The sequence below is a fragment of the Scyliorhinus torazame genome, chromosome 4, assembly GCF_047496885.1.
Source record: "Scyliorhinus torazame isolate Kashiwa2021f chromosome 4, sScyTor2.1, whole genome shotgun sequence".
NCBI classification, from domain to species: domain Eukaryota; kingdom Metazoa; phylum Chordata; class Chondrichthyes; order Carcharhiniformes; family Scyliorhinidae; genus Scyliorhinus; species Scyliorhinus torazame.
This window is the reverse complement of record NC_092710.1, coordinates 82,219,550-82,245,414: the sequence shown is the minus strand read 5'-3', so window position 1 is coordinate 82,245,414 and position 25,865 is coordinate 82,219,550. Positions and strand designations below refer to the sequence as shown.

General features: G+C 49.3%; 1 protein-coding gene across 1 annotated transcript in view; it reads right to left on the bottom strand.

Annotated features, from left to right (window-relative positions):
* Nucleotides 1-25,865, bottom strand: part of LOC140410329 (sodium/potassium-transporting ATPase subunit alpha-2) — a 725,899-nt gene that overhangs the window by 556,129 nt on the left and 143,905 nt on the right. Inside the window, exon 5 of the mRNA XM_072498323.1 lies at nt 6,801-6,914. Within this exon, the coding sequence (XP_072354424.1) occupies nt 6,801-6,914 (114 nt within the window). The remainder of the gene's footprint in view (nt 1-6,800; nt 6,915-25,865) is intronic.

Genomic DNA, 25,865 nt, shown 5'->3' with positions numbered 1-25,865 from the left:
GCCAGGGGCTTAGACGGGGTGGAGTTTGTAAGGAGCATCCAGGAAGGCTTCTTAAAACAATATGTAGACAGTCCAACTCGGGAAGGGGCGGTACTGGACCTGGTATTGGGGAATGAGCCCGGCCAGGTGGTAGATGTTTCAGTAGGGGAGCATTTCGGGAACAGTGACCACAATTCAGTAGATCATAGAATTTACATAGAATTTACAGTGCAGAAGGAGGCCATTCGGCCCATCGAGTCTGCACCGGCTCTTGGAAAGAGCACCCTACCCAAGCTCCACACCTCCACCCTATCCCCATAACCCAGCAACCCCACCCAACACTAAGGGCAATTTTGGACACTAAGGGCAATGTATCATGGCCAATCCACCTAACCTGCACATCTTTGGACTGTGGGAGAAAACCGGAGCACCCGGAGAAAACCCACGCACACACGGGGAGGATGTGCAGACTCCGCACAGACAGTGACCCAAGCCGGAATCGAACCTGGGACCCTGAAGCTGTGAAGCAATTGTGCTATCCACAATTCTACCATGCTGCCCAAAGTAAGTTTTAAAGTGCTGGTGGACAAGGAAAAGAGTGGTCCTAGGATGAATGTGCTAAATTGGGGGAAGGCTAATTATAACAATATTAGGCGGGAACTGAAGAACATAGATTGGGGGTGGATGTTTGAGGGCAAATCAACATCTGACATTTGGGAGGCTTTCAAGTGTCAGTTGAAAGGAATTCAGGACCGGCATGTTCCTGTGAGGAAGAAGGATAAATACGGCAATTTTCGGGAACCTTGGATAACGAGAGATATTGTAGGCCTCGTCAAAAAGAAAAAGGAGGCATTTGTCAGGGCTAAAAGGCTGGGAACAGACGAAGCCTGTGTGGAATATAAGGAAAGTAGGAAGGAACTTAAGCAAGGAGTCAGGAGGGCTAGAAGGGGTCACGAAAAGTCATTGGCAAATAGGGTTAAGGAAAATCCCAAGGCTTTTTACACGTACATAAAAAGCAAGAGGGTAGCCAGGGAAAGGGTTGGCCCACTGAAGGATAGGCAAGGGAATCTATGTGTGGAGCCAGAGGAAATGGGCGAGGTGCTAAATGAATACTTTGCATCAGTATTCACCAAAGAGAAGAAATTGGTAGATGTTGAGTCTGGAGAAGGGTGTGTAGATAGCCTGGGTCACATTGAGATCCAAAAAGACGAGGTGTTGGGTGTCTTAAAAAATATTAAGGTAGATAAGTCCCCAGGGCCTGATGGGATCTACCCCAGAATACTGTAGGAGGCTGGAGAGGAAATTGCTGAGGCCTTGACAGAAATCTTTGGATCCTCACTGTCTTCAGGTGATGTCCCGGAGGACTGGAGAATAGCCAATGTTGTTCCTCTGTTTAAGAAGGGTAGCAAGGATAATCCAGGGAACTACAGGCCGGTGAGCCTTACCTCAGTGGTAGGGAAATTACTGGAGAGAATTCTTCGAGACAGGATCTACTCCCATTTGGAAGCAAATGGACGTATTAGTGAGAGGCAGCATGGTTTTGTGAAGGGGAGGTCGTGTCTCACTAACTTGATAGAATTTTTCGAGGAGGTCACTAAGATGATTGATGCAGGTAGGGCAGTAGATGTTGTCTATATGGACTTTAGTAAGGCCTTTGACAAGGTCCCTCATGGTAGACTAGTACAAAAGGTGAAGTCACACGGGATCAGGGGTGAGCTGGCAAGGTGGATACAGAACTGGCTAGGTCATAGAAGGCAGAGAGTAGCAATGGAAGGATGCTTTTCTAATTGGAGGGCTGTGACCAGTGGTGTTCCACAGGGATCAGTGCTGGGACCTTTGCTCTTTGTAGTATATATAAATGATTTGGAGGAAAATGTAAATGGTCTGATTAGTAAGTTAGCAGACGACACAAAGGTTGGTGGAATTGTGGATAGCGATGAGGACTGTCGGAGGATACAGCAGGATTTAGATTGTTTGGAGACTTGGGCGGAGAGATGGCAGATGGAGTTTAATCCGGACAAATGTGAGGTAATGCATTTTGGAAGGTCTAATGCAGGTAGGGAATATACGGTGAATGATAGAACCCTCAAGAGTATTGAAAGTCAAAGAGATCTAGGAGTACAGGTCCACAGGTCACTGAAAGGGGCAACACAGGTGGAGAAGGTAGTCAAGAAGGCATACGGCATGCTTGCCTTCATTGGCCGGGGCATTGAGTATAAGAATTGGCAAGTCATGTTGCGGCTGTATAGAACCTTAGTTAGGCCACACTTGGAGTATAGTGTTCAATTCTGGTTGCCACACTACCAGAAGGATGTGGAGGCTTTAGAGAGGGTGCAGAAGAGATTTACCAGAATGTTGCCTGGTATGGAGGGCATTAGATATGAGGAGCGGTTGAATAAACTCGGTTTGTTCTCACTGGAACGAAGGAGGTTGAGCGGTGACCTGATAGCGGTCTACAAAATTATGAGGGGCATAGACAGAGTGGATAGTCAGAGGCTTTTCCCCAGGGTAGAGGGGTCAATTACTAGGGGGCATAGGTTTAAGGTGAGAGGGGCAAGGTTTAGAGTAGATGTACGAGGCAAGGTTTTTACGCAGAGGGTAGTGGGTGCCTGGAACTCGCTACCGGAGGAGGTGGTGGAAGCAGCGACGATAGTGACATTTAAGGGGCATCTTGACAAATACATGAATAGGATGGGAATAGAGGGATACGGACCCAGGAAGTGTAGAAGATTGTAGTTTAGTCGGGCAGCATGGTTGGCACGGGCTTGGAGGGCCGAAGGGCCTGTTCCTGCGCTGTACATTTCTTTGTTCTTTGTTGTTCTTTGTTCTATCCAAAATCTGCATTGCAATCTTTTCCTCCAAATCACTTACTGTTTGGGGGCCTATAGAAAACTCCTAACAAAGTGACCGCTCCTTTCCTATTTCTAACTTCAGCCCACGCAATCTCAGTAGATAGATTCTCCTGAAACTGCCTTTCTGCAGCCATTATACTATCCTTGATTAACAATGCTACTCCTCCACCTCTTTTACCACGTTCCCTAATCTTACTGAAACATCTAACCCCCGGAACCTCCAACAACCATTCCTGCCTCTGTTCTATCCACGTCTCCGTAATGGCCACAACATCGTAGTCCCAGGTACCAATCCATGCTTCAAGCTCACCTTATTCCTGATACTCCTCGCTTTGAAGTAGACACACTTCAAACCACCTTCATGCCTGCAGGTCCACTCTTGTGACCTTGGTACCTTCCTCAGTACTGCACTACCATCAACTTCCTGAACTCCAGCAATGCTATCTCCTGGACTACAAATCAGTTTCCCACCCCCCCTGCCAAATTAGTTTAAACCCCCCCCCCGAAGATCTGTAGCAAATTTCCCTCCCAGGATATTGGTGCCCCTCTGGTTCAGGTGTAACCCGTCCTGTTTGTACAGGTATCACCTTCCCCAGAATGTGCTCCAATTATCCAAGTAACTGAAACCCTCTCTCCCTGTTCCTCACCTCGCTAGCACGTGGCACTGGCAGCAAACCAAAGATGACAACATGGTCTGTCCTGGCTCTCAGCTGCCTCTCTAGCTCCCTGAATTCCTGTTTTACATCCCCGTCCCTTTTCCTACCTATGTCATTGGTACCGATGTGTCCCACGACTTGTGGCTGCTCCCCTCCCCCTAAAGGATCCTGAAAACACGATCAGCAACATCACGGATCTTGGCACCCGGGACGCAACACACCAACCGTGAGCCTCTATCGTTGCCACAGAACCGCCTATCTGTGCCTCTAACTATAGTGTAATGTGAGAGTACCTTTAAGACATGGATGTTTAAGCAATGTACCTTTAAGAAAACAGTGACGTCAGAGAGTGGGTGGAGCTGAGGTCAGGTCAGCCATTTTGCAGTTTAGTTTTGCAGTTTGGAGGAAAAGAGCTGGGTGTGTGTCTGTGTTTTGCAGTGAGCTGGTTCTCTGCCATAAAAGACGATCTCTGGATCATTTGGGTAATTTAAACTTATAATAGTGAAGCCTTTAACCTGATGTGATTTTGTTTAAAGGTGTTAAGTCTCTTGGAAGTTTGAAGGAACATTTTAAGGAATTATTTACTTATCTTTGAAGTAAGGAGTGTTAAGAGATCCAATGTTTATTTAAGATGTTTGGTTGAGTTCATGGAAGAAACAGTGCTTTGTGTCTAAAAACCCACTTGTCCATAATTGTAATCCCACACCTAGGGAAAAAGCCATGTGTCAGGAACAGCAACAAATCCATTAAAGGGAGAGGTTGGTTGAACTCCAGGATACATTTTGGGGTTCTGAAAACGCCTCGCCCATAACTAATGCTCTCCTGCTCTCCCCCCTTTCCTTTTGAGCAAAAGGGACAGACTCAGTGCCAGAGACCTGGTCACCGTGGCTTACCTCTGGTAGGTCCCACCCCCCCAACAGTATCCAAAACAGTACATCTGTTATTGAGGGGAACAACCGCAGGGGATCCCTGCACTGACTGCTTCTTCCCCCTCCTTTTAAACGTCACGCAGCTACCTTCATTCTTAGGAGTAACTACATCCCTGTAGCTTCTGTCTATAACCGACTCTGCCTCAGTTCATCCAGCTCCAGCTCCAGTTCCCTAACACGGTCTTTGAGGAGCTGGAGATGGGTGCACTTCCCGCAGCTGAACTCAGCAGGGCCACTGACGGAGTCCCTCACCTCGAACATCCTGCAGGAGGAACATTGCACTGCCCTCTCTGCCATCCCTTCCATTTATCCATTTGACAATTACAGAGAGAAAAAAAAAGCTTACGTGATTTTCACGCTCCCCGCAGGTTAGAGGTGGTGGAAGGGTGGAGAGAGAGAGGAAAAGAAAAGAAACGCTTACCTCACCAACTCACCACACAGTCTTTTTTTTGGTTACATACTCCCTTCTTCCAAAGTGCATCACCTCACAGTTTGTATAGACTTTGTATAGAATTTACAGTACAGAAGGAGGCCATTCGGCCCATCGAGCCTGCACCGGCTCTTGGAAAGAGCACCCTACCCAAGGTCAACATCTCCACCCCATCCCCATAACCCAGTAACCCCACCCAACACTAAGGGCAATTTTGGACACTAAGGGCAATTTAGCACGGCCAATCCACCTAACCTGCACATCTTTGGACTGTGGGAGGAAACCGGAGCACCCGGAGGAAACCCACGCACACACGGGGAGAATGTGCAGACTCCGCAGAGACAGTGACCCAAGCCAGAATTGAACCTAGGACCCTGGAGCTGTGAAGCAATTGTGCTAACCACTATGCTACCGTGCTGCCCAGTTATCAGCGCTAAATACCATCTGCCACTGCTCTGCCCATCTGACCAACCCATCTACATCTTCCTGTAACCTACCACCCTCTTCTTCACTAATAACCACCCTGCCAATCTTGGTGTCATCTGCAAACCTACTTATTATTACCCCACGTTCTCATCCATGTCATTTATATAAATATGAAAAACAATAAGGGACACAGCACTGTGGTATGTCACTGGACACCAGCCTCCAATTAGTCAAACAGCTTCCTACCACCATCCTGCCTGTCCTATTATTAAGCTAGTTTTGGATCAATCTCGACAAGTTTCCGTGAATTACAAGTGTTTCAACCTTTACAATCAGTCTCCCATCAACTGCACTTCCTTCATCCATACCCTCGGGCACCTTATCGGGAGAGAGAGATAGAGAAGAGAGAAAGAGAGATGAGAGAGAGAGAGATGTGTGAGAGAGAGAGGTAAGAAAGAGAGAGAGCTGGCAGCACGATGGTACAGTGGTTAGCACTGCAGTCTTACAGCATCAGATTTGTGGGTTCAATTCTGGCCTCGGGTCACTGTCTGTGCGGAGTCTGCACATTCTCCCCATTGGTGCGTGGGTTTCCTCCCGGTGTTCCGGTTTCCTCCCACAGTCCTAAGATGTGCAGGTTAGGTGGGTTGATCATGACCAATTGCCCCTAGATGGGGTTATGAGGATAGGGGGCGAGGGCATAGGTGGGGGGGGGGGGCGCTCTTTCAGAAGGCTGGTGCTGTTGGATGGGCCGAATGGCCTCCTTCTGCACTGTCGGGATTTTATGATTGTGTTCTATGAGGAGAAAGAGAGAGAGGGGGGGAGAGGGGTAGGGAAGAGAAAGAGAGGGGGAAGAGAGAGAGAGAGAGGGACGATAGGTGGAGAGAATGATGGGGGCAGAGAGATAGGGGAGAGGGGGAGCGGAGAAGCGGAGAGTGGCAGGGAGGGAGAGAGAGGGAGGGAAGAGGGGGAGGGGATAAAGGGAGGAGAGAGTGGGAGGGAGAGAGAGGGTGGGGTGAGAGGGGTTAGAGAGAGGAGGGAGGGTTATGGTGAGGTTAACATATGGAGACGAGAGTGGGAATCTGAGAGAAATGCTTCCAGATCGGCGTGTTCCTGTGCCCTTCACCTCGTCACCCGCTGCCCCATCAGTGAAACCCCTCACTCACCCCCAGCTCCTGACCATGTCTCCTCTCCCTTGCTGAGGACCTCCACTCTCCTTCAGTCTAACTCTCCCCTACACTCAACCCCTATGCCTCCCACATTCTCTCCCGATTCCCCTCACATAATCGCCTCCTCCTCCCTGAGACCCTGCAAATCTCGTCAGTGAACCAATGTCCCCTCCCTGAGCCCCTCTCCATCACCAATACCTCCATCGAGACCCCTCCCCTTCCCCAAACTGAAGCACCTCACCGTCCACGAGGTCCCTTCACTGAAAACCGTGCTCTCTTTCCACAACAGAGCCCCTCCTCCCTCACGACCGCCGCACCCTCAGCCACCGAGTCACCACCTTCCCTCATCGCCAAGCACCTACCTGAGGGACCATACTCTTAAACGAATCCATAATTCGGGAGCTCTTTGATTCTTGGTAATAAGAGAAACAGCCAGTGATCATCACAACCGCAGCCAGAACGACACCGAGGTATAACTGCATCCAGACAGACAGAGGGCAGAGAGACCGCAAAGTTTAATCAATATTAACACTCTCCCAGAGGCCCCCTGTAAATATTAACACTCTCCCGGAGACCCTCTGTAAATATTAACACTCTCCCAGAGACCCCCTGTAAATATTAACATTCTCCCAGAGGCCCCCTGTAAATATTAACACTCTCCCAGAGACCCCCTGTAAATATTAACATTCTCCCAGAGGCCCCCTGTAAATATTAACACTCTCCCGGAGACCCTCTGTAAATATTAACACTCTCCCGGAGACCCCCTGTAAATATTAACACTCTCCCGGAGACCCCCTGTAAATATTAACGCTCTCCCGGAGACCCTCTGTAAATATTAACACTCTCCCGGAGACCCCCTGTAAATATTAACACTCTCCCGGAGACCCCCTGTAAATATTAACACTCTCCCAGAGACCCCCTGTAAATATTAACACTCTCCCGGAGACCCTCTGTAAATATTAACACTCTCCCGGAGACCCCCTGTAAATATTAACACTCTCCCAGAGGCCCCCTGTAAATATTAACACTCTCCCGGAGACCCCCTGTAAATATTAACACTCTCCCGGAGACCCCCTGTAAATATTAACACTCTCCCGGCGACCCCCTGTAAATATTAACACTCACCCGGAGACCCCCTGTAAATATTAACACTCTCCCGGCGACCCCCTGTAAATATTGACACACTCCCGGCGACCCCTGTAAATATTAACACTCTCCCGGAGACCCCCTGTAAATATTAACACACTCCCAGAGCCCCATTGTAAATATTAACCCTTCCCGGAGACCCCCTGTAAATATTAACACTCTCCCGGAGACCCCCTGTAAATATTAACACTCTCCCGGCGACCCCCTGTAAATATTAACACTCTCCCGGAGACCCCCTGTAAATATTAACACACTCCCGGTGACCCCCTGTAAATATCAACACTCTCCCGGAGACCCCCTGTAAATATTAACACTCTCCCGGAGACCCCCTGTAAATATTAACACACTCCCGGAGACCCCCTGTAAATATTAACACACTCCCGGAGACCCCCTGTAAATATTAACACACTCCCGGCGACCCCTGTAAATATTAACACTCTCCCGGAGACCCCCTGTAAATATTAACACTCTCCCGGAGACCCCCTGTAAATATTAACACACTCCCGGAGACCCCCTGTAAATATTAACACACTCCCAGAGACCCCCTGTAAATATTAACACTCTCCCGCCGACCCCTGTGAATATTAACACTCTCCCGGAGACCCCCTGTAAATATTAACACTCTCCCGGAGACCCCCTGTAAATATTAACACTCTCCCGGAGACCCCCTGTAAATATTAACACTCTCCCGGAGACGCCCTGTAAATATTAACACTCTCCCGGAGACCCCCTGTAAATATTAACACTCTCCCGGAGACCCCCTGTAAATATTAACACTCTCCCGGAGACCCCCTGTAAATATTAACACACTCCCAGAGCCCCCTGTAAATATTAACACACTCCCGGCGACCCCCTGTAAATATTAACACACTCCCAGAGCCCCCTGTAAATATTAACACATTCCCGGAGACCCCCTGTAAATATTAACACTCTCCCAGAGACCCCCTGTAAATATCAACACTCTCCCGGAGCCCCCTGTAAATATTAACACACTCCCGGAGACCCCCTGTAAATATTAACACTCTCCCGGAGACCCCCTGTAAATATTAACACTCTCCCGGAGACCCCCTGTAAATATTAACACACTCCCGGAGACCCCCTATAAATATTAACACTCTCCCGGCGACCCCTGTAAATATTAACACTCTCCCGGAGACACCCTGTAAATATTAACACACTCCCAGAGACCCCCTGTAAATATTAACACTCTCCCGGAGACCCCCCTGTAAATATTAACACACTCCCGGCGACCCCTGTAAATATTAACACACTCCCGGAGACACCCTGTAAATATTAACACACTCCCAGAGCCCCCTGTAAATATTAACACACTCCCAGAGCCCCCTGTAAATATTAACACTCTCCCGGAGACCCCCTGTAAATATTAACACTCTCCCGGAGACCCCCTGTAAATATTAACACACTCCCGGAGACCCCCTGTAAATATTAACACACTCCCGGAGACCCCCTGTAAATATTAACACTCTCCCGGAGACCCCCTGTAAATATTAACACTCTCCCGGAGACCCCCTGTAAATATTAACACTCTCCCGGAGACCCCCTGTAAATATTAACACACTCCCGGAGACCCCCTGTAAATATTAACACACTCCCGGAGACCCCCTGTAAATATTAACACTCTCCCGGAGACCCCCTGTAAATATTAACACTCTCCCGGAGACACCCTGTAAATATTAACAAACTCCCGGAGACCCCCTGTAAATATTAACACACTCCCGGCGACCCCTGTAAATATTGACACACTCCCGGAGACCCCCTGTAAATATTAACCCTCTCCCGGAGACCCCCTGTAAATATTAACACTCTCCCGGAGACCCCCTGTAAATATTAACACTCTCCCGGAGACCCCCTGTAAATATTAACACTCTCCCGACGACCCCCTGTAAATATTAACACTCTCCCGGAGACCCCCTGTAAATATTAACACTCTCCCGGAGACCCCCTGTAAATATTAACACTCTCCCGGAGACCCACTGTAAATATTAACACTCTCCCGGTGACCCCCCTGTAAATATTAACACACTCCCAGAGCCCCCTGTAAATATTAACACACTCCCGGAGACACCCTGTAAATATTAACACACTCCCGGAGACCACCTGTAAATATTAACACACTCCCAGAGCCCCCTGTAAATATTAACACACTCCCGGAGACACCCTGTAAATATTAACACACTCCCGGAGACCCCCTGTAAATATTAACACTCTCCCGGAGACCCCCTGTAAATATTAACACACTCCCAGAGCCCCCTGTAAATATTAACACACTCCCGGAGACACCCTGTAAATATTAACACACTCCCAGAGCCCCCTGTAAATATTAACACACTCCCGGAGACACCCTGTAAATATTAACACACTCCCGGAGACACCCTGTAAATATTAACACACTCCCAGAGCCCCCTGTAAATATTAACACACTCCCAGAGCCCCCTGTAAATATTAACACACTCCCGGAGACACCCTGTAAATATTAACCCTCTCCCGGAGACACCCTGTAAATATTAACACACTCCCAGAGCCCCCTGTAAATATTAACACTCTCCCGGAGACACCCTGTAAATATTAACACACTCCAAGAGCCCCCTGTAAATATTAACACTCTCCCAGAGCCCCCTGTAAATATTAACACTCTCCAGGAGACCCCCTGTAGATATTAACCCTCTCCCGGAGACCCCCTGTAAATATTAACACTCTCCCGGAGACCCCCTGTAAATATTAACACACTCCCGGAGACCCCCTGTAAATATTAACACTCTCCCGGAGACCCCCTGTAAATATTAACACTCTCCCGGAGCCCCCTGTAAATATTAACACTCTCCCGGAGACCCCCTGTAAATATTAACACTCTCCCGGAGACCCCCTGTAAATATTAACACTCTCCCAGAGCCCCCTGTAAATATTAACACATTCCCGGCGACCCCTGTAAATATTAACCCTCTCCCGGAGACCCCCTGTAAATATTAACACTCTCCCGGAGACCCCCTGTAAATATTAACACTCTCCCGGAGACCCCCTGTAAATATTAACACTCTCCCGGAGACCCCCTGTAAATATTAACACTCTCCCGGCGACCCCTGTGAATATTAACACTCTCCCGGAGACCCCCTGTAAATATTAACACTCTCCCGGAGACCCCCTGTAAATATTAACACTCTCCCGGAGACCCCCTGTAAATATTAACACTCTCCCAGAGACCCCTGTAAATATTAACACTCTCCCGGAGACCCCCTGTAAATATTAACACACTCCCAGAGCCCCATTGTAAATATTAACACTCTCCCAGAGACCCCCTGTAAATATTAACACTCTCCCGGAGACCCCCTGTAAATATTAACACACTCCCAGAGCCCCATTGTAAATATTAACACTCTCCCAGAGCCCCCTGTAAATATTAACACACTCCCGGAGACCCCCTGTAAATATTAACACTCTCCCGGAGACCCCCTGTAAATATTAACACTCTCCCGGAGACCCCCTGTAAATATTAACACTCTCCCGGAGACCCCCTGTAAATATTAACACACTCCCGGAGACCCCCTGTAAATATTAACACTCTCCCGGAGACCCTCTGTAAATATTAACACTCTCCCGGCGACCCCTGTGAATATTAACACTCTCCCGGAGACCCCCTGTAAATATTAACACTCTCCCGGAGACCCCCTGTAAATATTAACACTCTCCCGGAGACCCCCTGTAAATATTAACACTCTCCCGGCGACCCCTGTGAATATTAACACTCTCCCGGAGACCCCCTGTAAATATTAACACTCTCCCGGAGACCCCCTGTAAATATTAACACTCTCCCGGAGACCCCCTGTAAATATTAACACACTCCCAGAGACCCCCTGTAAATATTAACACTCTCCCGGAGACCCCCTGTAAATATTAACACTCTCCCAGAGCCCCCTGTAAATATTAACACTCTCCCAGAGACCCCCTGTAAATATTAACACTCTCCCGGAGACCCCCTGTAAATATTAACACTCTCCCAGAGCCCCCTGTAAATATTAACACTCTCCCGGAGACCCCCTGTAAATATTAACACTCTCCCGGAGACCCCTGTAAATATTAACACACTCCCGGAGACACCCTGTAAATATTAACACTCTCCCGGAGACCCCTGTAAATATTAACACACTCCCGGAGACCCCCTGTAAATATTGACACACTCCCGGCGACCCCTGTAAATATTAACACTCTCCCGGCGACCCCCCTGTAAATATTAACACTCTCCCGGAGACCCCCTGTAAATATTAACACACTCCCGGAGACCCCCTGTAAATATTAACACTCTCCCGGCGACCCCCCTGTAAATATTAACACTCTCCCGGAGACCCCCTGTAAATATTAACACACTCCCGGAGACCCCTGTAAATATTAACACTCTCCCGGAGACCCCCTGTAAATATTAACACACTCCCGGAGACCCCTGTAAATATTAACACTCTCCCGGAGACGCCCTGTAAATATTAACACTCTCCCGGAGACCCCTGTAAATATTAACACTCTCCCGGAGACCCCTGTAAATATTAACACTCTCCCGGAGACCCCCTGTAAATATTAACACTCTCCCAGAGACCCCCTGTAAATATTGACACATTCCCGGAGACCCCCTGTAAATATTAACACTCTCCCGGAGACCCCCTGGAAATATTAACACTCTCCCGGAGACCCCCTGTAAATATTAACACTCTCCCGGAGACCCCCTGTAAATATTAACACTCTCCCGGAGCCCCCTGTAAATATTAACACATTCCCGGAGACACCCTGTAAATATTAACACTCTCCCGGAGACCCCCTGTAAATATTAACACTCTCCCGGAGCCCCCTGTAAATATTAACACATTCCCGGAGACACCCTGTAAATATTAACACTCTCCCGGAGACCCCCTGTAAATATTAACACTCTCCCGGAGCCCCCTGTAAATATTAACACATTCCCGGAGACCCGCTGTAAATATTAACACTCTCCCGGAGACCCCTGTAAATATTAACACTCTCCCGGAGACCCCCTGTAAATATTAACACACTCCCGGAGACCCCCTGTAAATATTAACACTCTCCCGGAGACCCCCTGTAAATATTAACACTCTCCCGGAGCCCCCTGTAAATATTAACACTCTCCCGGAGGCCCCCTGTAAATATTAACACACTCCCGGCGACCCCCTGTAAATATTAACACTCTCCCGGCGACCCCCTGTAAATATTAACACACTCCCAGAGACCCCTGTAAATATTGACACACTCCCGGCGACCCCTGTAAATATTAACACACTCCCAGAGACCCCTGTAAATATTGACACACTCCCGGCGACCCCTGTAAATATTAACACACTCCCAGAGCCCCACCGGGCAGGTGGAAAGCACGGCTGCGCTGGAGGTGGAGGGGGCGGGGCCGGGCCAGGGAAGCGCAGGTTTTTTCCCGCGCTTGGGGTGGAAGGGGGAGGCGGAGAGCCTGCTGATGGGTAATGGAGGGGGAGGGGAAGTCCCACAATGGGAAGAGTCGAAGGGGAGGCGGGAGTGGCCGGGGTCAGCGGGAGTCAGCTGACTTGCGGGAGTGCAATGGGGGGAGCAATGCAGCTAGGAGGGTCCTAGCTGTGGGGGGGGTGGGGGGGGGGGTGAGGGGGGGAAACGGGTTGCTGCTGGTATGGTCAAGGGGGAGCTGGAGCAAGTAGAGGGGGTTGGGACGGGGTCTGCCGCCGTGGGGAACTGGCCGGGCGTGGGGCGCGGGCGCTTGGCTGGCCGAGGAGGGGATATGGCGAGTCGGCGGGGAAGGGGGACCTGTAGCCCCCGATCCAGCTGATAACCTGGAATGTAGGGGGACTGAACGGGCTGGTTAAGCACACTTGAAGGGGCTTAAGGCAGATGTGGTCATGCTCCAGGAGACACACCTGAAGGTGGCAGACCAGGTAAGATTGAGGAAAGGGTGGGTAGGTCAGGTGTTTCATTCGAGGCTGGATGCCAAAAATCGTGGGGGTGGCGATCTTGGTGGGAAAGAGGGTGTCGTTCGAGGTGTCGAGCATTGTGACTGACAATGGCGGCAGGTATGTAATGGTAAGTGGTAAGCTGCAAGGGGAGAGGGTGGTGCTGGTCAACGTGTACGCCCCGAACTGGGACGATGCGGGTTTTATGCGGCACATGTTGGGTCGGATCCCGGACTTGGAAGTGGGGGGCCTGATAATGGGGGGGGGGGACTTTAACACGGTGTTGGATCCGGCACTGGACCACTCCAGGTCTAGGACGGGTAGGGGGCCGACGGCGGCTAAAGTGCTGAGGGGGTTTATGGACCAGATGGGAGGGGTGGACCCTTGGAGATTTGCAAGGCTGGGGGCTAGGGAAATTTCATTTTCTCGCATGTTCATAAGGCCTATTCCCGGATCGACTTTTTTGTTATGAGCAGGGCGCTGATTGCGAGAGTAGAGGATACCGAGTACTCGGCGATAGCCATTTCGGATCACACCCTGCATTGGGTAGACCTAGAGCTGGGGGAGGAGAGGGACCAGCGCCCGTTGTGGTGCTTGGAGGTGGGGCTGTTGGCAGACGAGGAGGTGAGTGAGCGGGTCCGAGGAAGCACAGAGAGATACGTGGAGGCCAACGATAACGGGGAGGTCCGAGTGGGGAAGGTCTGGGAGGCGCTGAAGGTGGTGGTTAGGGGAGAGCTGATCTCCATTAGGGCCTACAAGGAGAGGAGAGGGCAGAGGAGAGGCTGGTGGGGGAGATGGTGAAGGTAGACAGGAGGTACGCGGAGGTGCCGCAGCAACTCGGGCGGGGGGGGGGGGGGGGGGAGTGTGGGGTGGTGGGTTCTGTTTTATTTTTGTTTGTCTATACTGGGAGATCTGAGCGGGTGTAGAAATTTGCTATGGTTGCTCTGTGTTTCAGCGGGTGTTAATATATTATTTATGTATGGGGGAGAGGGGCACGGGGTTGTTTTGTTTTGTTTTGTATTTAATTCGATTGGGTTCCTTTTACATTTTGTTGTTGATGAAAAAATTAATACTCTCCCAGAGCCCCCTGTAAATATTAACACTCTCCCGGAAACCCCCTGCAAATATTAACAAACTCACGGAGACTCACTGTAAATATTAACACTCTCCCAGAGACCACCTGTAAATATGAACACACTTCTGGAGACCCCCTGTAAATATTAAGACTCTCCCAGAGACCCCCTGTAAATATTAACACTCTCCCAGAGACCCCTTGTAAATATTAAGACTCTCCCGGAGACCCCTTGTAAATATTAACACTCTCCCAGAGCCCCCCTGTAAATATTAACACACTCCCAGAGACCACCTGTAAATATTAACACTCTCCCGGAGACCCCTTGTAAATATTAACACACTCCCAGAGACCCCCTGTAAATATTAACACTCTAGATGAGACCCCCTGTAAATATTAACAATCTCCAAGAGATCCCCTGTAAATATTAACACTCTCCCGGAGACCCCTTGTAAATATTAACACACACCCAGAGACCCCCTGTAAATATTAACACTCTCCCAGAGCCCCCCTATAAATATTAACACACTCCCGGTGACCCCCTGTTAATATGAACAATCTCCAAGAGACCCTCTGTAAATATTAACACTCTCCCAGAGACCCTCTGTAAATATTAACACTCTCCCAGAGACACTCTGTAAATATTAACACTCTCCCGGCGACCCCCTGTAAATATTTAACAATCTCCCAGAGCCCCCCTGTAAATAATAACACTCTCCCGGAGACCCCCTGTAAATATTAACACACTCCCGGAGACCCCCTGTAAATATTAACACACGCCCGGAGACCCCCTATAAATATTAACACTCTCCCGGAGACCCCCTGTAAATATTAACACACGTCCGGAGAACCCCTGTAAATATTAACACACTCACCGAGACCCCCTGTAAATATGGACACTCTCCCAGAGACTCCCTGAGACCCTCTGTAAATATTAATACTCTCCCGGAGACCCCCTGTAAGTACTAACACTCTCCCAGAGCCCCCTGTAAATATTAACACACTCCCGGAGACCCCCTGTAAATATTAACACTCTCCCAGAGCCCACTGTAAATATTAACACATTCCCAGTGACCCCCTGTAAACATTAACACTCTCCCGGAGACCCCTGTAAATATCAACACACTCCCAGAGACTCCCTGTAAATATTAACACACTCCCGGAGACCCCTGTAAATATTAACACTCTCCCAGAGACGCCCCTGTAAATATTAACACTCTCCCAGAGACTCCCTGTAAATATTCAGACGCTCCCAAAGACCCGCTGTGACTATAAACACACTCCCAGAGACCCTCTGTAAATATTCAGACACTCCCAGAGCCCCCCTGTAAATATTAACACTCTCCCGGACACCCCCTGTAAATATTAACACACTCCCAGAGACACCCTGTAAATATTAACACTCTCCCGGAGACCCCCTGTAAATATTAACACTCTCCCGGAGACCCTCTGTAAATATTAACACTCTCCCAGAGACCCCCTGTAAATATTAACATTCTCCCAGAGGCCCCCTGTAAATATTAACACTCTCCCAGAGACCCCCTGTAAATATTAACATTCTCCCAGAGGCCCCCTGTAAATATTAACACTCTCCCGGAGACCCTCTGTAAATATTAACACTCTCCCGGAGACCCCCTGTAAATATTAACACTCTCCCGGAGACCCCCTGTAAATATTAACGCTCTCCCGGAGACCCTCTGTAAATATTAACACTCTCCCGGAGACCCCCTGTAAATATTAACACTCTCCCGGAGACCCCCTGTAAATATTAACACTCTCCCAGAGACCCCCTGTAAATATTAACACTCTCCCGGAGACCCTCTGTAAATATTAACACTCTCCCGGAGACCCCCTGTAAATATTAACACTCTCCCAGAGGCCCCCTGTAAATATTAACACTCTCCCGGAGACCCCCTGTAAATATTAACACTCTCCCGGAGACCCCCTGTAAATATTAACACTCTCCCGGCGACCCCCTGTAAATATTAACACTCACCCGGAGACCCCCTGTAAATATTAACACTCTCCCGGCGACCCCCTGTAAATATTGACACACTCCCGGCGACCCCTGTAAATATTAACACTCTCCCGGAGACCCCCTGTAAATATTAACACACTCCCAGAGCCCCATTGTAAATATTAACCCTTCCCGGAGACCCCCTGTAAATATTAACACTCTCCCGGAGACCCCCTGTAAATATTAACACTCTCCCGGCGACCCCCTGTAAATATTAACACTCTCCCGGAGACCCCCTGTAAATATTAACACACTCCCGGTGACCCCCTGTAAATATCAACACTCTCCCGGAGACCCCCTGTAAATATTAACACTCTCCCGGAGACCCCCTGTAAATATTAACACACTCCCGGAGACCCCCTGTAAATATTAACACACTCCCGGAGACCCCCTGTAAATATTAACACACTCCCGGCGACCCCTGTAAATATTAACACTCTCCCGGAGACCCCCTGTAAATATTAACACTCTCCCGGAGACCCCCTGTAAATATTAACACACTCCCGGAGACCCCCTGTAAATATTAACACACTCCCAGAGACCCCCTGTAAATATTAACACTCTCCCGCCGACCCCTGTGAATATTAACACTCTCCCGGAGACCCCCTGTAAATATTAACACTCTCCCGGAGACCCCCTGTAAATATTAACACTCTCCCGGAGACCCCCTGTAAATATTAACACTCTCCCGGAGACGCCCTGTAAATATTAACACTCTCCCGGAGACCCCCTGTAAATATTAACACTCTCCCGGAGACCCCCTGTAAATATTAACACTCTCCCGGAGACCCCCTGTAAATATTAACACACTCCCAGAGCCCCCTGTAAATATTAACACACTCCCGGCGACCCCCTGTAAATATTAACACACTCCCAGAGCCCCCTGTAAATATTAACACATTCCCGGAGACCCCCTGTAAATATTAACACTCTCCCAGAGACCCCCTGTAAATATCAACACTCTCCCGGAGCCCCCTGTAAATATTAACACACTCCCGGAGACCCCCTGTAAATATTAACACTCTCCCGGAGACCCCCTGTAAATATTAACACTCTCCCGGAGACCCCCTGTAAATATTAACACACTCCCGGAGACCCCCTATAAATATTAACACTCTCCCGGCGACCCCTGTAAATATTAACACTCTCCCGGAGACACCCTGTAAATATTAACACACTCCCAGAGACCCCCTGTAAATATTAACACTCTCCCGGAGACCCCCCTGTAAATATTAACACACTCCCGGCGACCCCTGTAAATATTAACACACTCCCGGAGACACCCTGTAAATATTAACACACTCCCAGAGCCCCCTGTAAATATTAACACACTCCCAGAGCCCCCTGTAAATATTAACACTCTCCCGGAGACCCCCTGTAAATATTAACACTCTCCCGGAGACCCCCTGTAAATATTAACACACTCCCGGAGACCCCCTGTAAATATTAACACACTCCCGGAGACCCCCTGTAAATATTAACACTCTCCCGGAGACCCCCTGTAAATATTAACACTCTCCCGGAGACCCCCTGTAAATATTAACACTCTCCCGGAGACCCCCTGTAAATATTAACACACTCCCGGAGACCCCCTGTAAATATTAACACACTCCCGGAGACCCCCTGTAAATATTAACACTCTCCCGGAGACCCCCTGTAAATATTAACACTCTCCCGGAGACACCCTGTAAATATTAACAAACTCCCGGAGACCCCCTGTAAATATTAACACACTCCCGGCGACCCCTGTAAATATTGACACACTCCCGGAGACCCCCTGTAAATATTAACCCTCTCCCGGAGACCCCCTGTAAATATTAACACTCTCCCGGAGACCCCCTGTAAATATTAACACTCTCCCGGAGACCCCCTGTAAATATTAACACTCTCCCGGCGACCCCCTGTAAATATTAACACTCTCCCGGAGACCCCCTGTAAATATTAACACTCTCCCGGAGACCCCCTGTAAATATTAACACTCTCCCGGAGACCCACTGTAAATATTAACACTCTCCCGGTGACCCCCCTGTAAATATTAACACACTCCCAGAGCCCCCTGTAAATATTAACACACTCCCGGAGACACCCTGTAAATATTAACACACTCCCGGAGACCACCTGTAAATATTAACACACTCCCAGAGCCCCCTGTAAATATTAACACACTCCCGGAGACACCCTGTAAATATTAACACACACCCGGAGACCCCCTGTAAATATTAACACTCTCCCGGAGACCCCCTGTAAATATTAACACACTCCCAGAGCCCCCTGTAAATATTAACACACTCCCGGAGACACCCTGTAAATATTAACACACTCCCAGAGCCCCCGGTAAATATTAACACACTCCCGGAGACACCCTGTAAATATTAACACACTCCCGGAGACACCCTGTAAATATTAACACACTCCCAGAGCCCCCTGTAAATATTAACACACTCCCAGAGCCCCCTGTAAATATTAACACACTCCCGGAGACACCCTGTAAATATTAACCCTCTCCCGGAGACACCCTGTAAATATTAACACACTCCCAGAGCCCCCTGTAAATATTAACACTCTCCCGGAGACACCCTGTAAATATTAACACACTCCAAGAGCCCCCTGTAAATATTAACACTCTCCCAGAGCCCCCTGTAAATATTAACACTCTCCAGGAGACCCCCTGTAGATATTAACCCTCTCCCGGAGACCCCCTGTAAATATTAACACTCTCCCGGAGACCCCCTGTAAATATTAACACACTCCCGGAGACCCCCTGTAAATATTAACACTCTCCCGGAGACCCCCTGTAAATATTAACACTCTCCCGGAGCCCCCTGTAAATATTAACACTCTCCCGGAGACCCCCTGTAAATATTAACACTCTCCCGGAGACCCCCTGTAAATATTAACACTCTCCCAGAGCCCCCTGTAAATATTAACACATTCCCGGCGACCCCTGTAAATATTAACCCTCTCCCGGAGACCCCCTGTAAATATTAACACTCTCCCGGAGACCCCCTGTAAATATTAACACTCTCCCGGAGACCCCCTGTAAATATTAACACTCTCCCGGAGACCCCCTGTAAATATTAACACTCTCCCGGCGACCCCTGTGAATATTAACACTCTCCCGGAGACCCCCTGTAAATATTAACACTCTCCCGGAGACCCCCTGTAAATATTAACACTCTCCCGGAGACCCCCTGTAAATATTAACACTCTCCCAGAGACCCCTGTAAATATTAACACTCTCCCGGAGACCCCCTGTAAATATTAACACACTCCCAGAGCCCCATTGTAAATATTAACACTCTCCCAGAGACCCCCTGTAAATATTAACACTCTCCCGGAGACCCCCTGTAAATATTAACACACTCCCAGAGCCCCATTGTAAATATTAACACTCTCCCAGAGCCCCCTGTAAATATTAACACACTCCCGGAGACCCCCTGTAAATATTAACACTCTCCCGGAGACCCCCTGTAAATATTAACACTCTCCCGGAGACCCCCTGTAAATATTAACACTCTCCCAGAGCCCCCTGTAAATATTAACACTCTCCCGGAGACCCCCTGTAAATATTAACACACTCCCGGAGACCCCCTGTAAATATTAACACTCTCCCGGAGACCCTCTGTAAATATTAACACTCTCCCGGCGACCCCTGTGAATATTAACACTCTCCCGGAGACCCCCTGTAAATATTAACACTCTCCCGGAGACCCCCTGTAAATATTAACACTCTCCCGGAGACCCCCTGTAAATATTAACACTCTCCCGGCGACCCCTGTGAATATTAACACTCTCCCGGAGACCCCCTGTAAATATTAACACTCTCCCGGAGACCCCCTGTAAATATTAACACTCTCCCGGAGACCCCCTGTAAATATTAACACACTCCCAGAGACCCCCTGTAAATATTAACACTCTCCCGGAGACCCCCTGTAAATATTAACACTCTCCCAGAGCCCCCTGTAAATATTAACACTCTCCCAGAGACCCCCTGTAAATATTAACACTCTCCCGGAGACCCCCTGTAAATATTAACACTCTCCCAGAGCCCCCTGTAAATATTAACACTCTCCCGGAGACCCCCTGTAAATATTAACACTCTCCCGGAGACCCCTGTAAATATTAACACACTCCCGGAGACACCCTGTAAATATTAACACTCTCCCGGAGACCCCTGTAAATATTAACACACTCCCGGAGACCCCCTGTAAATATTGACACACTCCCGGCGACCCCTGTAAATATTAACACTCTCCCGGCGACCCCCCTGTAAATATTAACACTCTCCCGGAGACCCCCTGTAAATATTAACACACTCCCGGAGACCCCCTGTAAATATTAACACTCTCCCGGCGACCCCCCTGTAAATATTAACACTCTCCCGGAGACCCCCTGTAAATATTAACACACTCCCGGAGACCCCTGTAAATATTAACACTCTCCCGGAGACCCCCTGTAAATATTAACACACTCCCGGAGACCCCTGTAAATATTAACACTCTCCCGGAGACGCCCTGTAAATATTAACACTCTCCCGGAGACCCCTGTAAATATTAACACTCTCCCGGAGACCCCTGTAAATATTAACACTCTCCCGGAGACCCCCTGTAAATATTAACACTCTCCCAGAGACCCCCTGTAAATATTGACACATTCCCGGAGACCCCCTGTAAATATTAACACTCTCCCGGAGACCCCCTGGAAATATTAACACTCTCCCGGAGACCCCCTGTAAATATTAACACTCTCCCGGAGACCCCCTGTAAATATTAACACTCTCCCGGAGCCCCCTGTAAATATTAACACATTCCCGGAGACACCCTGTAAATATTAACACTCTCCCGGAGACCCCCTGTAAATATTAACACTCTCCCGGAGCCCCCTGTAAATATTAACACATTCCCGGAGACACCCTGTAAATATTAACACTCTCCCGGAGACCCCCTGTAAATATTAACACTCTCCCGGAGCCCCCTGTAAATATTAACACATTCCCGGAGACCCGCTGTAAATATTAACACTCTCCCGGAGACCCCTGTAAATATTAACACTCTCCCGGAGACCCCCTGTAAATATTAACACACTCCCGGAGACCCCCTGTAAATATTAACACTCTCCCGGAGACCCCCTGTAAATATTAACACTCTCCCGGAGCCCCCTGTAAATATTAACACTCTCCCGGAGGCCCCCTGTAAATATTAACACACTCCCGGCGACCCCCTGTAAATATTAACACTCTCCCGGCGACCCCCTGTAAATATTAACACACTCCCAGAGACCCCTGTAAATATTGACACACTCCCGGCGACCCCTGTAAATATTAACACACTCCCAGAGACCCCTGTAAATATTGACACACTCCCGGCGACCCCTGTAAATATTAACACACTCCCAGAGCCCCACCGGGCAGGTGGAAAGCACGGCTGCGCTGGAGGTGGAGGGGGCGGGGCCGGGCCAGGGAAGCGCAGGTTTTTTCCCGCGCTTGGGGTGGAAGGGGGAGGCGGAGAGCCTGCTGATGGGTAATGGAGGGGGAGGGGAAGTCCCACAATGGGAAGAGTCGAAGGGGAGGCGGGAGTGGCCGGGGTCAGCGGGAGTCAGCTGACTTGCGGGAGTGCAATGGGGGGAGCAATGCAGCTAGGAGGGTCCTAGCTGTGGGGGGGGTGGGGGGGGGTGAGGGGGGGAAACGGGTTGCTGCTGGTATGGTCAAGGGGGAGCTGGAGCAAGTAGAGGGGGTTGGGACGGGGTCTGCCGCCGTGGGGAACTGGCCGGGCGTGGGGCGCGGGCGCTTGGCTGGCCGAGGAGGGGATATGGCGAGTCGGCGGGGAAGGGGGACCTGTAGCCCCCGATCCAGCTGATAACCTGGAATGTAGGGGGACTGAACGGGCTGGTTAAGCACACTTGAAGGGGCTTAAGGCAGATGTGGTCATGCTCCAGGAGACACACCTGAAGGTGGCAGACCAGGTAAGATTGAGGAAAGGGTGGGTAGGTCAGGTGTTTCATTCGAGGCTGGATGCCAAAAATCGTGGGGGTGGCGATCTTGGTGGGAAAGAGGGTGTCGTTCGAGGTGTCGAGCATTGTGACTGACAATGGCGGCAGGTATGTAATGGTAAGTGGTAAGCTGCAAGGGGAGAGGGTGGTGCTGGTCAACGTGTACGCCCCGAACTGGGACGATGCGGGTTTTATGCGGCACATGTTGGGTCGGATCCCGGACTTGGAAGTGGGGGGCCTGATAATGGGGGGGGGGGACTTTAACACGGTGTTGGATCCGGCACTGGACCACTCCAGGTCTAGGACGGGTAGGGGGCCGACGGCGGCTAAAGTGCTGAGGGGGTTTATGGACCAGATGGGAGGGGTGGACCCTTGGAGATTTGCAAGGCTGGGGGCTAGGGAAATTTCATTTTCTCGCATGTTCATAAGGCCTATTCCCGGATCGACTTTTTTGTTATGAGCAGGGCGCTGATTGCGAGAGTAGAGGATACCGAGTACTCGGCGATAGCCATTTCGGATCACACCCTGCATTGGGTAGACCTAGAGCTGGGGGAGGAGAGGGACCAGCGCCCGTTGTGGTGCTTGGAGGTGGGGCTGTTGGCAGACGAGGAGGTGAGTGAGCGGGTCCGAGGAAGCACAGAGAGATACGTGGAGGCCAACGATAACGGGGAGGTCCGAGTGGGGAAGGTCTGGGAGGCGCTGAAGGTGGTGGTTAGGGGAGAGCTGATCTCCATTAGGGCCTACAAGGAGAGGAGAGGGCAGAGGAGAGGCTGGTGGGGGAGATGGTGAAGGTAGACAGGAGGTACGCGGAGGTGCCGCAGCAACTCGGGCGGGGGGGGGGGGGGGGGAGTGTGGGGTGGTGGGTTCTGTTTTATTTTTGTTTGTCTATACTGGGAGATCTGAGCGGGTGTAGAAATTTGCTATGGTTGCTCTGTGTTTCAGCGGGTGTTAATATATTATTTATGTATGGGGGAGAGGGGCACGGGGTTGTTTTGTTTTGTTTTGTATTTAATTCGATTGGGTTCCTTTTACATTTTGTTGTTGATGAAAAAATTAATACTCTCCCAGAGCCCCCTGTAAATATTAACACTCTCCCGGAAACCCCCTGCAAATATTAACAAACTCACGGAGACTCACTGTAAATATTAACACTCTCCCAGAGACCACCTGTAAATATGAACACACTTCTGGAGACCCCCTGTAAATATTAAGACTCTCCCAGAGACCCCCTGTAAATATTAACACTCTCCCAGAGACCCCTTGTAAATATTAAGACTCTCCCGGAGACCCCTTGTAAATATTAACACTCTCCCAGAGCCCCCCTGTAAATATTAACACACTCCCAGAGACCACCTGTAAATATTAACACTCTCCCGGAGACCCCTTGTAAATATTAACACACTCCCAGAGACCCCCTGTAAATATTAACACTCTAGATGAGACCCCCTGTAAATATTAACAATCTCCAAGAGATCCCCTGTAAATATTAACACTCTCCCGGAGACCCCTTGTAAATATTAACACACACCCAGAGACCCCCTGTAAATATTAACACTCTCCCAGAGCCCCCCTATAAATATTAACACACTCCCGGCGACCCCCTGTTAATATGAACAATCTCCAAGAGACCCTCTGTAAATATTAACACTCTCCCAGAGACCCTCTGTAAATATTAACACTCTCCCAGAGACACTCTGTAAATATTAACACTCTCCCGGCGACCCCCTGTAAATATTTAACAATCTCCCAGAGCCCCCCTGTAAATAATAACACTCTCCCGGAGACCCCCTGTAAATATTAACACACTCCCGGAGACCCCCTGTAAATATTAACACACGCCCGGAGACCCCCTATAAATATTAACACTCTCCCGGAGACCCCCTGTAAATATTAACACACGTCCGGAGAACCCCTGTAAATATTAACACACTCACCGAGACCCCCTGTAAATATGGACACTCTCCCAGAGACTCCCTGAGACCCTCTGTAAATATTAATACTCTCCCGGAGACCCCCTGTAAGTACTAACACTCTCCCAGAGCCCCCTGTAAATATTAACACACTCCCGGAGACCCCCTGTAAATATTAACACTCTCCCAGAGCCCACTGTAAATATTAACACATTCCCAGTGACCCCCTGTAAACATTAACACTCTCCCGGAGACCCCTGTAAATATCAACACACTCCCAGAGACTCCCTGTAAATATTAACACACTCCCGGAGACCCCTGTAAATATTAACACTCTCCCAGAGACGCCCCTGTAAATATTAACACTCTCCCAGAGACTCCCTGTAAATATTCAGACGCTCCCAAAGACCCGCTGTGACTATAAACACACTCCCAGAGACCCTCTGTAAATATTCAGACACTCCCAGAGCCCCCCTGTAAATATTAACACTCTCCCGGACACCCCCTGTAAATATTAACACACTCCCAGAGACACCCTGTAAATATTAACACACTCCCAGAGACCCCCTGTAAATATTAACACACTCCCAAAGATCCCCTGTAAATATTAACACACTCCCAGAGACCCCCTGTAAATGTTAACACACTCCCAGAGGCCCCCTGTAAATATTCAGACACTCCCAAAGACCCGCTGTAAATATAAACACACTCCCAGAGAACCCCTGTAAATATTCAGACACTCCCAGAGACACCCTGTAAATATAAACAGTCTCCCAGAGACCCCCTGCAAATATTAACACTCTCCCAGAGATCCCCTGTAAATATTAACACTCTCCCAGAGACCACCTGTAAATATGAACACACTTCTGGAGACCCCCTGTAAATATTAAGACTCTCCCAGAGACCCCCTGTAAATATTAACACTCTCCCAGAGACCCCTTGTAAATATTAAGACTCTCCCGGAGACCCCTTGTAAATATTAACACTCTCCCAGAGCCCCCCTGTAAATATTAACACACTCCCAGAGACCACCTGTAAATATTAACACTCTCCCGGAGACCCCTTGTAAATATTAACACACTCCCAGAGACCCCCTGTAAATATTAACACTCTAGATGAGACCCCCTGTAAATATTAACAATCTCCAAGAGATCCCCTGTAAATATTAACACTCTCCCGGAGACCCCTTGTAAATATTAACACACACCCAGAGACCCCCTGTAAATATTAACACTCTCCCAGAGCCCCCCTATAAATATTAACACACTCCCGGCGACCCCCTGTTAATATGAACAATCTCCAAGAGACCCTCTGTAAATATTAACACTCTCCCAGAGACCCTCTGT